Raw genomic sequence first — 16,403 nt, forward strand, 5'->3', positions numbered from 1 at the left:
ACATGCAGTGAAAATTAAAGGAAATTAAAGAGAGAATAATTCACCACCAAGAGCTGGAGCATTCATTAAATTTTCGGAACGGAATACTAGCTTAACACTTACTGAATACTGTGCAGTATATACTGTATACTGCTTACTATTTTTTAAGTAAATGGAACAGTAGGCATTGCTATATGTATAATAAATATTTCAATAAGTTGCATTCAGTTATAATCTTGGACATAAAACAATTAATTTGCATTTTCAATCTTTTTAATTTGGTGTAAAAAAAAAAAGTCTTAAAGAGATACTAAAGATTATTTCTTCTGTGGAGCACACATAGGAGATATTAGGCAGAATAACCCTATTCACTTTCACTGAATGGAAAAAAGATGTAATGAAAGAGAATGGTGACTAAAGGGCCTTTCACACCAAATGTGTTATTGTGTCTGTCTGCACTCTTTTTCCATTGTTTTTCTATGTAAACATGCATACGCTAGTCGCATCTCGAGACACCTGCGCTCTTTTTTAGCACAAGAACGATTCGGTCTTAACGACCCCTAAGGCTGTCATTCTGCCTAACATCTCTTTTATGTGTTCCATGGTAGAAAGAAAGTCATATGGGTTTAGAACTAGAGGGTGTGTAAATGATGACAGAATTTTCTTTTTTTGTGTGAACTATCCCTTTAAGAGAGAGAGAATAATTCATCACCAAGGACTGGAACGCTCACTAAATCTACCAGTTTCATCCACACGTTCTCCGCATGAACAGCTCCAGTGCCTACAGGCAGCCCTGCCTTCCATGCAAGCACAAATCACGCCTGTGTGTCATGTGAAATGCACGTGTTGATGTGTGTGGGTGCATCAGGCAATCGTAAGCAACTTGTGCTGATGGTGCAGCGAGAGTTGAACCATGCTGTGTGCATGGTTGCATGTTTGTGTGCGAGAAGGTTACAGTGACCTTGCTTGCTCCAGGCAGGAGGTGGAGTTTCACATATGGATCAGCCAATCCATTGGAGTCCATGGCCTTTAGTCCCTGTGGACACAAACAAACACACAAAAGCACATATACTTCATGTCACATGCAATGTACACACATGTCCTGATGGGGTGATAGATCATATATCCTTCAAGGCATATACACACTAGAAAGTGCATATACCTTCTTGACTGGGGGAAAATTCTTATACTGTAGGCTGACACAAGTGACATTAGAGTCAAAACTGTTTAACTTTTACATTACTGTTTTTTGCTAAAGGTAATCTATGGAATAAAACGGTGTTGGTACTTTAAGCATTTTTTTTTTTTATGGAATGGTATGGAGAAAAAATTCCAACTCCCTGAAAGATATCACTGAAATAAGTGTACAAAAATAACTCACAGGTCTCTGTGACAGCACTAGACTGTGAAAACAGCAAACAAAATTGTAACTGCAAGCATCAAACACATTCTTTGATCAGCCAATCAGAAGACTTTGAAGTGCTTTCTGCCTGTCAGTCATTTTGGGCCATTGTACAAAGGGACCACGACTAAAATCGCTAACAGCACCTTTCATGCTGCAGTACATAAGATTATTTGGTAACAACTAACAAAATTGTATTATTGAGTGAGTACATAAAACATCCATGTTAAAAACCCTGTCCTTGTCTTGCCCTGATTCACCTATTATAGGTAAGCCTACAGTAATGATTTTTATTTAGAGCTGTTGGAATGGATTTGGCGGGAAAACGTCATTCGTCCTTGCGTGTTTACGTCATGTCTGTAATCTCAGAAAGAAGGTCCAGTGTGTCACAACTCACGTGAGTGTCAGTGAAGAGGGAAGCGAGTGCAACAGCTGTTAAGTAGCTCCGTGAAATCATTCTCCTAATACATTTTGAACTGTATGGCAAAGTTGTTTTGGAGCATTAAATCAGTGTGCTGATACATACCATATTTCCTTTTAGCAGATAGCCTGTTTAAACAGATCTAAAAGCCACTATAGGTACAAATCCCCATGAAAGTATGCTCATCTCAAGTTGTTTATAATATACAGATTTCATAGTATAGTAATGTATATTAATTTTTTATTGTGTAACCATATCTCTATTATAACTTTTACTTCCAAATAAACTATTAAATGTTTATTATTGTAATTGTTATGTTGCATATTTCTGCATATTATTTTCTTGTTCTATAAAATATATTTAATCATTATTAAATCCTCATTTTGAGTTTTTATATTACAGTCTTATTGTTTGAAGTGCATAGACCTACTATTGTAGTTTTATGGTTCACTTGCATTGTCCACTTAGGCTTTAGATTGTAATATAAAAATAAAGTGTCTTCAACTGAACTCATATCAGCCATTTCACAAGTTTCACCTCTTAAATTGATATACTGTATGCAGTAAAATAAAAACATTAATATGTATTGTGTAGTGGATAAAACACTTAAATAATCATATTAAAATATAATTAGGAGTGTTGTTTATCTTCCTCAAATTAAGTAATATATCGGTTATAGATGTTTAAATGAATAACATAATATCAACATGAACAGCACTTCGACTCATGACTCCAGCTTCATACATAAATATTGTATCTCTGAGTCCTCAAACCATGAGATTCATCCGCGAAGAGGAGCAGTGCCGAAACACAACTCACATAAAATGTTCCTCCGCAAGTAACTTGCAGTTTTATGCTTTAACCGGTATAGGGGCCAAAAGTTACAAAGTGTAGCTTTAAATGCAAGTGAAGTGAAATTTTGGTTTGAGAAGCACAGTTTACTTTCTGAGACATTTCATATTGAAATCTTGTCCTTACTCAAGCCAATAGCCTTAAGTTTACATCACAACCCAGCAAAATCAAGTGGTCAGGTTTTGGCTGTTTAGATGCTGTAACTACACCATTATGCAGGTAAACGTTGTGTTTATCCATTAACAACCATTTGGACAACATGCCATGTATTTTTTATTGAATAGGGTCATTCTGTGTAAACTTAACTAAAGGCTAAATTTTGTTTTTGATCCATTATTTTACTGGTGATTATAAGTATAATTATAATCTAAATTTCTCTCGCTTCGTCCGCCATCTTGGATTTATTTTCCACCGAGTTCATCACGGTGCATTCTGGGATCGCCTACCAGGGGAAGGATATATATGATGATACCTTAAAATTTGGCCAAAACGAGATATCTTAAGAGGCAGCATAATTAAGATACCTACATTTTGAAACAGCCTTCGCGTCGAGAGCGTGCCTACGATGTCTTAAAATGCTGCCTCTGGAGGACGCTCAGTAGGTTTTGGAACAGACCCATTAAATGTCATGGATCAATATTTACGAAGAAATCCCTTATTTTGTGAAGGGTTCTCAAAATGAAAATTTTTGCCTATGATTTTGGAGCAAATCTATAGGTTAAAAAGAAACATAGAAAGGTGTAATCATCATTATTTTTCAAAGAGAGTTTGGTAAATCAATTATTAAATTCAGTAGACTTCAGCTCCCTATTTTTGCATTATTTGCCAATGGTGCAAAAAGTCCAAAAATATAGAGAAAATATAACCCCCACAAACAAACACTTTTTTGTGTTGTTTTTCCAAAGTTGGAATGCCCTAAATTTCTGAATTATTAAAGATATCCTAATCTCCTTTCAGATTCTGGTTCAGAACAAACTTTCCTTTTTTGCATCTTCATATTTAAGGCCCTATATGGTGATATCCAAGAGATATGGGGCTCTTAATGTGGCTCCATGTCCAAATTTTCCCAATTTTAAATGGTTGAAAACCAAATGTGGGTCCCATGGTATGAAGCTTGTCCAAAAAAACAAAATTAAAATAGGGTACATTTCTGAAATTTGGTTGATTTGACATTGAATAAACCAACAGGTGACATAAAAATAAAAAAACAAAAAAAAAAAAAATACTTTTTTACTATACATTATAGTAGAACAGCTTCAAATAGACTACTGCACAGTGTGTCGCGTAAGTGCACAGTTTGAAATTGACAAGTGCATAGTGTAAGTGCACAGTATGAATAGTGTATCATTTGGGACACAATGTATGTGCAGTGTTTGTATGTTTGTGTGTGGGTGTGTGTAATGTACCTACCTTGGCCTTGTGAATGGTGCAGTGTAAGCAGTTATTTTCCTGGTCAAACAGCAAATTGAACTCCAGAGTTCCCAGGTAAGCTGCAAAAAACAAAAGAATAACTTACATTTGGAAAATAATAATAATAATAATAATAATAATAATAATAAATGCAGCAGATAACAACACAAACGACTTAACCGGGAATCAGTCTTGCCAGTTAAGACCTAATCAAGGCTCAGCACATACAGAGGGGCTTGTAGTGTATATGCACCATTACAGAGACTAATGAAGTATTTAACACTCGGATCGCGTACCTCATCACACACACACACACACACACACACACACACACCAATCCAGCAAACACCACACAAAACAATCAATACCAAACAGTATGAGGAGCAGGTCCAGGCCAATGGGAAGTACTCATGCCTCATTGGCAGCTTACTGGTGAATAAAATCAGTCAATCCAACAAAAAGTATGCAGAACGGAAATTCAGTGGATTCATATATGTGGGGTGTTATGTAATAGAGAAGCATGTTCTTATGTGAAGAAAGAAGGTGATTGGGTATCAAAAGGGTGGTGTGGTCTAGTGTTAACAATCTGGGTTAGTACCGTAAAAGATGCGAAGCCCACAAGGCCTGATTCATGTTCTGTCACTGTTGTGTCCTTGAATAAAGCACTAAGCTCCATGTTTTTCCAGAGGGATTGCCATTGTAATAAATGTAGTAGCTGTATAAATGTCAGTTACTTTGTATAAAGCATCTGGAAAATGATTACTTTGAGCAGACAAGAAGAGTAGGATATAGAAAATGAGAAAAACACACATGTAACCAGGGGCAAAATTAACCTATTTATTTCTTTTCTTTTTTTTTCTTTTTTTTTTTTTTTTTGAGGCGGCACTAGTGGTAGTACCGGATCACTTGGTGCCCTTAGCGAGATAAAACATGACCGGGGGAATTAATTTTTTTAATTTTTAATTAAAAAATTAAAAACATAGTAATTTCTTAAAAAAATATTAGTAGTGATGGTGACAGAGCTTTTGTTTAGCTTGTAAGGTTCGAATTCCAACCTGCCAAATTTAGACATGGTCACCGCAAAAACTATTCTTCAATTTTGCTTTCAGTAAATGTATCAGGTAACCTCAAATAACTGTTAAATCTTGTAAAAAGTAAATCTTGTCTTGAGCATGTTTACCAAAAAATAATAATGTAGAATATTTTTTTCAAGTAAATTCGGCATGACGCTTCTGTGTGTAACCCACCCAAAGGAATGCCAAAAGCGAAAAAGTCACTACTGCCGAGACAAACTCACTGTCATCGTCATCTGAGTCGGCAAACTCTCCATTCTCCTCTTGCTCTCTCTCCCTCCTGCAGTCTTTCTCTACATCCCCGTCTCCATCCTTGTCTTTGTCCTTTAGAACTTGTTTCTCCCGGGGTGGAAGGGGTGTGATAGGGAAATCGTGGAAGCGAGGGAAGAAGTCAGAGATCTGCGGGATGGGGAGGATAGGGCCGGGACAAACGTTGATGGCAAAGTGCTCCTGCATGGAGATCTTCACTGGGGAGGGAGGGGGAGGCACAGCGGGACTGGGGGGGCCCGCTGCGGAGGGAGGGGTGGACAGGGAGGGGGAAGAGGAGGTGGGCGGAGGCAGGGGGAGATGGGAGGATGGGTTGTTGGGGGGAAAGTGGGAGTGGGGCGGAGGTGCTTTGGAGACGCTCATCGGGACCACTGGAAAGGACTGTGGGGGACAGAGAGAGACAGTTCTTTAAACATATTCTTTAAAAAAAAATAAAAAATACACAGTATATATACACAGTACTGTGCAAACGTTTTAGGCACTTGTGAAAAATGTTGCAGAGTGAGGATGTCTTCAAAAATAATGCCATAAATAGTTTTCATTTATCAATTAACATCATACAATGTCCAGTAAACATAAAAAAGCTAAATCAATATTTGGTGACAACCTTTGCCTTCAAAACAGCACCAATTCTCCTAGGTACACCTGGACACAGTTTTTCTTGGTTGTTGGAAGATATGACGTTCTAAACTTCTTGGAGAAATTGCCACCATCCTTCTATCTGTTTAGACTGTTTCAGTTGCTTCTGTCTCTTAATGTAATTCCAGACTGACTCAATCATTTTGAGATCTGGGCTCTATTCACTTTTATTTACAAAGGGAAAGATTAAATCTAAAATTGATATTTACATTAAAAGAATATGTAAAATAACCATTTTAAGACATATGTTTTGGTAAATAAAAAAAATATAATGCACCTAAAACTATTGCACAATTCTGTATATACAAACTTTTTTTTCAAGATTAACTTTTTCAAAGGTATATATATATATGTATATTTTTTTTTTTTTTTTTTTTTTTTTTGCTATATTAAGTTGTGCTCGCAAGCAGGTATAAGTTGCACTCAAGGTGCACTCAATAATGTATTATGTATTTGCTTTGAACTTAACACTAACCCCTAGTGGCGTGGATGCAGCATCATTCAAACACAAAAGTTTTTAGTTATCAATGTTATTGCAGAAATTGACTACTTACAGTCAGCCATGATTAATTTAATCCATGTGTGAAATTGTCCAATAACAGGGTGGTTTCTGAGATTAAGTATTCATCTGGTCATTTGATAAATCCCAAAGTATACTTCGGTCAGAAGCTCGGCATTCGTGTACAGGACGACATAAATCTCGTCATCAGCAGAGTGCTCAAGCACTGAATGCGCAGCCCGATTATTCTAGGGCCGGGTTCACACATCCTTTGTGAGCGGTGCGTGAACAGAGCGTTTCCGTTTCGGTGCCCATATTATCAGATTACACCATTCACACTGCAAGCGTGAGTTGCGAGTTGACGCGTCCCAGAAGCATCCCAGATGCGGCAGTGAGCGGATAGTTTCACAGTTGAGCATATTTTTTCTGTGCGTCTCACACTGATCTCAGCGGCTCTGGGTGCAGTACAACACTAAAATAATTAGGAGATTATAGAAAAGACACAAAATCAAATCAAAATTATTCAAACTGAACCTATAGTACACTACAATTTATTTGTCTGCATGCAAGTAAACTCAATAAAATAACTTAATAAAGGAAAGAATGAATAAACTGCCAGACCTCTTGCCATTCTGTGTATATAGTTGTACAGTATAGACACAACATTAACCAGTCACAACCAAGTGTGCTGATAAAGATGATGTACACATGATTGTCCGCTGCTGTCCTTGAAGCAGCAATAACCTCAACTTATTATGACCTTATTAAAGAAAAAATTTGGTGTAGGACCCCACAGATAACTTTATTTTCTGTGCAGAGGTGCTACTGTTTCTCGTGGAAGAGACTCGGCCAATGTGAAAGTCCAACGCGATCACACCGCTCGCGTCTTGTTCACGCCATGCTCACAGAGGATGTGTGAACCCGGCGTAACTGCGCGTCTTTGAATGCACAGAATGAGCATGCACCTGGAATTATTTGCACAAATTAGTGGATCCACAAGGTGGCAATACTCGCATATGAGCCGATGCTGTCACGAATAAATGCTAGAAGAAGAAGTAATCGCAGGTAAATAAAAGGAGACGAAGGTAAAAACTAGAGCAGTGGATGTGCACGTCAAGAGCGCATGTGTAAGGAGGTCAGGAGATTCCTGCATTTGTATAACTCAAGTCTGAAGGAATATAAAGACATCTTTATGGGTCTAAATTCCTGAAGGGAAATTGTCTGGCGTCTCACAGCAGTCATAACACGCATTTGCAAACTGCCTGTGTATGCACACACCGTCAAATGGAGTATTCTTTGACAGGCTTGCGTTCGACTGTACGCAGACGCTGAGCGTTCGTTTCAAATCTAAGTATACTTTGGGCTTAACATGACAGCCTCCATGAGGGGCCCATCTTCATGTAGAATAAAACAGCTTTTATAAGGTTACTGATATGATTGGAGTCTCTTTTTGTAAGTAAAAGTCCTATACATTTTCTCCATATGGACATTGATTATTAACAATAACTCATAATCCTGTAAACACACCTATCATGAGCTCCGAGGTTGTTAATAAATGGTATATGCTTCTGAACTACACTTCACATGATCCTGAGGGGGAAAATCCACCAATCAGACAATCGTGGCAAACAAAGCACGCCAAAGAGCTCAGCAGTGACAGCTCACTTGCATAACGCAGTGTGAATGATGCAACTGAGTTGTTCTCCCTACACTCTCAAACTACTTATATATGCATGTACAATATATATGAATATTGTGCAATACACTTTTACTTATACTTATAATCAACAACTTTACAGTAATAGTTTTATAATTGCCATCATTTTTAATTCAATTATATCATTTGCAATGCTTCATGGGATTCTAGTTCATGCCCTCAGTTTAACTACACATTCTTGTACCTTTGTCAGATTTGCAAATACATTTCAAATCAAAGCTTGTAATGTTGTGATTCACCTCGGAGCCGGTTGGTTTGGTTCATGGCTTAGAACTCTTTTATGAATTACTTTATGAAATCCTAATGGAAATAAAATTAATCGGAAAAACACTTTTGACTTAGACCAATAAGTAACCCCATAGAAACCAGCCAGAACACCCTAGAAATTGCACAACAACCTTGGCACCACTCACAACACATTAGCATTGTGTTTTGCATGGGTAAGCACCACTCACACTTTCCTCAGAAAATTTGAAAATCTAGTTTTATATTTATTTCAAAATATAGACTAAGTTTTACCACAGAATTCCAAAGAAAGAAAAAAAAAAAAAAAAAAGACAATTCTGTCATGCTGATTTTTGTCCTCAGCAAAAGTAAAATACAACATTTGATGGGCACAAGTGAAATGGAAGAATCTGAAACAGTCCCTGATCCAGACAGATAATATCTTTAATTACCAGTAATGCAGCTGTTTTGATTACACCACCTCCTACAGGACACAGATATACTGTCTGTTTCTAACACACCACATCCTCTCCTGTTTCTGTCAGGGTCTCACACATCCTTGATTAACCTTTCGTTTTTCAGTTCTTAATATTAACTACACAACCTAACGAGGCAAAATAAAGACAAACAAAGAATAAGTGAGATTAAATAACATTGTTACAACTCACAAAGTTGTTTTCTTTTGATTTGTATGAATTCTGGTAATGCTACACTAATTAATTTTATAATAGTTATTACTTAATTTCAAATATTAAATATTACACAATGTCTCACACAAATGCTTCTGCTATTTTACTTTGCCTATTGGATTAAAAATGAAGTGCTGCGCTGAAAAAGGCAGCTTACATCACAATAACACGTCACTATCACAGTACTATTTGTGCTTTCTACACACACATACAGAAGACATCGATATTTTATGCGTGACACAGTTACTCTAATGCGTTCATTCACACAGATAGTACACATCGTGTGGCGAGTAAGATACAAAAACACTCTGTCACATGCACAATAAGGCTGTCACACACACACACACACACACACACATCAGTGACCACAAACACAGAGACATCATTGTTAACACGCAGAGTTACAGAAGTGCAAATGAATTCAGCCACTACTGCACAACACACTTATAAACACACACACGTATGGAAATATGCTTAGGTAAAGGTACACTCTCATAAGGTTATATTCACCTGCATACAACCTGTATTCACACACACTTAAAAAGGAGTACATGGATGTTATTGCCAACGTACACACGTTCACACACGTACGTATACACATGCGTATGTCCACATACTCTCTCACACACAAACTAACAGGTAGTCAAGCTGATACACAAAACTGTATGTGAGTGGACAATAAGATAAAGGCACTTAAACACTCAAGACGCATATCCACACATACATTACACACGCACACACACTCACCCAATGACAGTCTTCATCTGATCCAGCTCTCCACCTTGTTGTCTTCACTCATGGTCTCTCTCACACACACTGAAGAGAAACCACTGGCGCTTTGTATCAATATATCCTTTCTCGTTCTCTGCCCCTCTCTCACTCACACTCACACTCTCCCTCCATCCGATCCACTACTCACTCTCTCACTCTCTCTCTCTCTCTCTCTCTCTCTCTCTCTCTCTCTCTCTCTCTCTCTCTCTCTTCCCCGTTCCATCTCTGCCTCGCTTGTGACGTTTTCTTTAAATTCTCTGAGCTCTTCATGCACCGCGCTCACTGATCTGTCACTCATACAGTATACTGCTGAGATTTAATAATGAGAGGGTGTACTGAGAAGAGTGAGACAAATATATATAGAGAGAAAGACAGATAGAGGACAAATGAGACAAAGAATAAGCTATCAGTCAAGTTAAAAGAGAAAAATATTTATTTTTACTTTTTTGTTTAGCTATTTTTGTTTCTGTCAAAGCCAACATGCTGTTATTGTACAAATTTGGGGTTTTATAAAAACCTAAGCCCAATACCAAAATTTCTAAATGTTACACCTCACACAGATTTAAAGCTATAACCACTCAACTTTGCACAAACCTAATGCCTGTTCTGACTCTGGTTTTTATATCTTTTCTAACTGATCAGACTTATTGTTTTCTCTTATTGTATTGTGACCAGCGTGGACAAACTGGTTCACTATCTTAAACCTGCTAAGACTTGCAAAACCGCTAAGGCTGGTTTAAGATGCAACCACCCAGGACACATTAGCAACTATCTAGCAATCACATAAAACAACCACTTACTGTAGCTTTTCACCAAATCCCTCTTCAAACTGTCCAAGAGTTCAAACTACAACTACTGTTTTGACAGTCTTACTGTCCCATGAAACATTTCCACCTTGTTAAGTGGTCAGTGTGTGTAATTATCTCATTGTGGAATCACCTAATTGCGCTTCTCTTTGTTACATACAGTATGTCCATCAAGAAGAAAAATAATTTTGTATGTGGGTAAAGAAAGAGAAGAAAAATATTTAGTAAGGAAAAATATTTATAACCCTTAGAACAGAAAAACTTTACAAAAACCTCTGTCATCAAAGCCTTGCAGCAGCTCTGACTATGGAAAAAATGGGTATGCAAAAGGAGCATCATGGGAGTTTGTGCGTGACCAGTTGGCGCTGAGCTATGCTAGAGAAATACTCATATTTTACTGTTCTGCCTACTCAGGATTTCTGTCAGAAAAATGTGTGCCATGAAACATTATAAATATTCTTGTTGGTTGGTCCACTCTTCACACAAAGCAATGTGTTTTTGTCAGATTACTTTATTTCATTGCTGCTTTCAACCATACTGTACACCAAAACCATCCTTAAAGGAATATTCCAGGTTCAATAAAGTTAAGCTCAATCAACAGCATTTGTGGTATAATGCTGATTAGCACAAAATTATATTTTGCTGGACCAATAGTTAGCAGGGTAGCTCTCTTATTGCAGTAGTTCATTAGATAGCGTTAGCCACTCTAATGGGGCATTTTATTATGGATTGTGGTACTGCAGTGCATGATTTGATTTTTCGAGAAAGGACAATGGGAAAAAATTTACTTTATGTTGGTAACAATGGCAAACTCTAAACCAGTTACTACCTTAGTTTATTTGCCTGCTAGCTAAGTTATAATAGTTTCCACTGTTTGACTTTATCTGATATGACTAGCAATCGTCGTATGATGTCAGTGTTGCCTAACTTCTGTAACATAATTTATTTTGAAACAATAGTTTTCAATAAGTCAAAACAACAGCAGAAGGTATGCTACTTACCTGAAATATTTTTCAGATATCCGTCTTTTTCTTCCTTTTGTTATTTATTTATTTCTTTGAGGGGAGGGGGCAAGTTTTGTTGTTGTTAGTGACATTCACTCAGATACATTGATCATCTGTATCCATGGTTACAACGGTACTCCCCAAACCAACAGATTCATCCAAGCAGAAGTGCAGAGCCGAAGCCCGACTGACGAAATTACCAAAACAATGTTCCTCTGCAAGTAACATTCAGTTTTATGCTTCAACCACTAGAGGGCCAGAAGTCACATTGTGTAGCTTTAAAGAAAAGGAGGGATGATTCTAAATAAATTTTTGTGGTAATCAACATTATGCCACAAATGCTGTCGATTGAGCTTAACTTGTATTGAACCTGGAATATTCCTTTAAGTTCAGGAGAATTTACTAACCCTCATGTTGTTACAAACCTATATGACTTTTTTGGTGGAACACAAAAGGAGATATGTATCAAAATGTCCAAGCTGCTCTTTTCTGTAAAACGAAAGTGTATTTTATACTGCCAAGAGCCAAAATAGACAAAAAAACAAACAAAATGAAAGCAGTCCAAATGACCTGTGAGCTATATTACAAGTCTTCTGAAGCCATTCAATATATTTGTGTTAAGAACTTTTATGAAATACTTTTATGGGGGCTTTTGTGTCCTTTTAAAGTTCGACAGTATAACTCATCATACACGTTTGTTGTGTGGCAAAGAGCAGCTTAGACATTCTGTAAAATATCTTCTTTTATGCGCCACCAAAAAAGAAAGACTTACAGTATTGGAAAGGAGCTAATAATGGCAGAATTTACATTTTGGGGTGAAATCTTCCTTTAGGTTGTTTACAGCTGGTCTTCCTTCTTTGTTATTTAAAGCTTGGCTTATGAAATGTCTTTGTACAACAAGAATGAAAGTCCAGAATGAACTCTACCTAACATTTCACGATGACTTGGGCAAACACAAACCTTTACAGACGTGTTGGAGGGCTTAAGGAGTTGCTTTGGGGATCTTGTTAAGAGATTTTTCACTGACCAGTTCTGACAGTAGCACTCAAATGTGCTTTCTTTCTTTTCTAGATTGGTTTGAGGATATTACATTCCAGAAATATTTCCAGTGTATAATTCACAGGACTTTAAATTGGAGTTACCAAGTATATGAAAATCAACCATATTACAGATGAGGCTAGCATGTGTCTGTAGTGAAGATGGAGAGTGTGAATTTTTTACTTTATTTAAGTCTCAGATGTGATAATTGTTGGCACTGTTTGGTTTGCAGTCTTGCTGAGGTGCAAAAACAAACTCAGCCAGGTTCTGTGGAACCCCTTAAGAAATCATGATAAATTCACAGAAGGGAAAGGGGAGGAAAAGATGACGCCAGGCAGCTGTGCCAAAAATGAAAAAACACTGGTTACCTCACAAAGAGTTGAAAGCTAGTGAACTGAGCGTTATCCAAAACCTTCTATTTTTACTTTTAGGGCAAGCTTCAATTTGTCCACTGCTAATGTTGAATTAGCAATGTGTCTGCAAAATAATTAGCAATTAGTGAAATGATTTGTGCTGCTTTTGAGCTGAAACCAGTGAGCTGAAGGTCACCTTGTCACATGAAGGTCAACCTTCACAATTTTAGTGTAATTGCTCAATGGGCTATGTCTAGACTCATGACACTGGAACTCTAACATGGACATTAGAACATACATCTGTATGAAAGATAGGAAGAGTTTGGAAACCTGTCCCTGAAATCCCTAGCATATAATTAATGCTTAAGAATGACTCATATCGCAAATCCCCACACTGCTTTGATGACATGCACATACATAAATACAAAATAATAGAGCGTGTTAATAATGCATTGCGTATGAATTTCTATATTTGCAGCCTGACGTAAAAAAGGCAAGCAATGAAGGATGGATCTACTGAAAGAAAAGGTTTGTTGGTTGTTTAAATCTGTTTGTAATTTATATTTGGTGCATATTAGTCAGTATTCACAGAATATGTTAAAGGAAGGAAGGTAAATGAGGATGCTAGATAAATCCAGAAACGCAAAAAGACGATGATGGCTCATAAGGTACTAATTATTGCCTGATACACCAGTACAAATAACCTGTCATCCTCCATTACAAATGCAATGGCTGACCAAGTCTCTGCATTAGCATGGGACACAGAAAGAATTCACCTTGATTTACATACACAGTCTGAGATATGTTCGCACACAGATGTATTTATCTCTGCTCTCCTGGTACACTGGGAATAGAAGGATGCTCTACAGCTGCCCTTGCGCATATGTCTTTACCCTGAAAAATACAGATTTCCTGCTCTCTTCTCAGCAACTGATCCTAATGAACTGGTTAAATATTCTATATTTTAAAGACAAAGACTTTACAGTTTTGCTTATAGTTTACATACCCATTGAAAAATCTGAAAGACGTATATATTTGTTAATATAACCTAATGGTAAGACACCAGCATATGCTGTGTTTTGGATGCTGGTATACTGGTTTCCCTCTCAGGTTTCTGACTAACTCTCAACCAGCAAACCTCTATTAGCAAAAAAATAAAAATAAAAAAATAAATAAAATACTGGTCAATCAGCATGTTGTTTTCTGATGAAGCTGGTTGACCAGTATTTTTTATATTTAATTTTTTATTTATATTTATATATATTTTTATATTTTGCTAGTGAACAACATAGGTGTACTAACCAGCATAAACCTGTATAAACCAGCATGAACATTCATGCTAGTCTAAACTGTTCTTTTCCGCAGAGATCATAAAAATAGCAATTTTGTTTTTTTATTTAGTACTGTCCAAATAATGCTATCTGACAGATTTGCATGTTCCGGATTAAAAAAAAAAAAACAAAACAAAGCAAAATACTTATTATTGCTCTTACTTTTTAAAAATGTTAAACATCTTATAGATTGAGCAAGAGATATGTTAACTTATAAAAAAGGGTATGCAAACTTTTTTAAAGGATAAATGTATATCAACTTTTAAATGGTTTGTTAATGAATGGGAACCATTAAAATAAAAACCTGAGTTGAGTAGTTACTTACCACACTAGCTGAAAAATCTGCCAAAGGGGCAGTTCAGGCAGAAAGAGTTCTTGTGTTAAAAAAGCCAGATGCAGTGCAGAAAACAGAATAGAATGCAGGTGTTTCGTTAAAAGTTGTCATCTTAAAAACCTGGAACTCATGCGTGAGATGCAGTGTAACAGTTAAAGATATCAATCCAGTGCAAGTTTACATTAAAAAAAACAAGTAATGATTAAAAATTATTTAAAAAACAATTAATTTAACAACAGCGCAGATAAAACACATTCTGTGTGAATGGCCCCTATGAGATCTGCTCATATGTCTAATATTCTTTTTTCCCCCTCTGTGCCATTAGTTGTCTTTGTGTGTTGTGTGTGTGTGTGTGTGTGTGTGCAGTGCCCTGAATCTTTCATGTTCCTTTTTGTCCTGTTTTTTTTTTTTTAAAGAGGCCCTTTTATGCTTTTTGCTAGTTTACCTTTCCTTTAGTGTGTAATATAGCTGTTTGTGCATGTAAAAGGTCTGCAAAATTACAAAGCACAAATTCCACTCCAAAGGGAGTTACTCTCTCCCACAGAAATCACTGCTCCTGAACTGCCTGAAACACCTGGTATGCAGTCCAGCCATTACTTCCGTGACATAGTTACATCACTATGTAACACATTTGCATAATGCCTGCCTCAGAAATGTGCTGCTCAGGAAGCCTCCCAAGCTGAAGTCGGTTTTGGTAAGGGTCATCACATTTCGGACACACACTCTTGGCGGTTGACCAATCACAACAGACTGGGCCAGCTGACCAATCAGAGCAGACTGGGCTTTTCAGAAAGGGGGGCTTTAAAGAGACAGGAGCTTCAACAGAGGGTGAAAAGAGGTGCTGCAGCAATGTACAGTATGAAAACAAATGATGTGTTTTTTGAACATTAAAGCATGTAAACCTATTCTAGTAGACCCCCAAAATAAAATTATGAACCTGTAAATGAGCATAATATGTGCTCTTTAAAAGATAATTGTGCATACTGTATTTGGGGACAATCGAAAAAGACGAACTTAAAAATAAATAAGAACAAAGCAAACAAAAACACTATCTGAGTTTTGAGCATCTCTAGATATTTGGAAAATGACTTAATATGTATTATAATTAGTTGAATTTGCGACTTTATAAATCTTTAAGAAAGCAGAGAGTTCTGCATAAATTCTGCAGTCCTTGTTTTATGCCCACTGTCCCATTTATTTCAGTTTTTCATCTCAGAGGATACCACCTCTGTCATTGTTCACCTTCACAAAAGGATAAGACACATTTTATGTGGCCTGTCCATTTGAGACTCCCTGTATGTTCCCCTCTCACACACTCTCTCTCTCTTTCCGTTTTATTCTTTCTCTCTTTTATAAAAGACAGACAGGTCCTATTAGCTCTCTGCCAGGCTCATCTGTAGTCCTGACAGCCAATAAGCACTGCCGTGCCAAATTCTCTGTCTCTCCTCAGTTCAACGGACATATGACTTTTCTGTTCAGCTGTGGGGGAGACAAGCTCGTCACCTAAGAGCCTCAGAAAACACATCACAGCTTTCTGAAAAGCTGAAAGCACTGTGTGGGTTGGAACACCAGTCAGAACTCATCAACAGCATT

The 16,403-nt window shown here is 37.1% G+C and overlaps 1 protein-coding gene across 2 annotated transcripts in view; it reads right to left on the reverse strand.

Annotated features, from left to right (window-relative positions):
• LOC127423797 (double C2-like domain-containing protein beta) overlaps positions 1-10,082 on the reverse strand; it is a 63,161-nt gene extending 53,079 nt beyond the window's left edge. The window contains exons 1-4 of one of the 2 annotated variants that reach the window (XM_051668385.1): positions 9,921-10,082; positions 5,362-5,785; positions 4,065-4,144; positions 941-1,015 (exon numbers count right to left, since the gene is read on the reverse strand). In XM_051668385.1, coding sequence (XP_051524345.1) covers positions 941-1,015; positions 4,065-4,144; positions 5,362-5,767 — 561 coding nt within the window. In that variant the 5' untranslated portion in view covers positions 5,768-5,785; positions 9,921-10,082. The remainder of the gene's footprint in view (positions 1-940; positions 1,016-4,064; positions 4,145-5,361; positions 5,786-9,920) is intronic. The other variant, XM_051668384.1, reaches the window with a different exon arrangement.
• Between the last annotated feature and the right edge of the window lie 6,321 nt (positions 10,083-16,403).

The sequence above is a fragment of the Myxocyprinus asiaticus genome, chromosome 33 (genome assembly GCF_019703515.2).
Source record: "Myxocyprinus asiaticus isolate MX2 ecotype Aquarium Trade chromosome 33, UBuf_Myxa_2, whole genome shotgun sequence".
NCBI lineage: Eukaryota > Metazoa > Chordata > Actinopteri > Cypriniformes > Catostomidae > Myxocyprinus > Myxocyprinus asiaticus.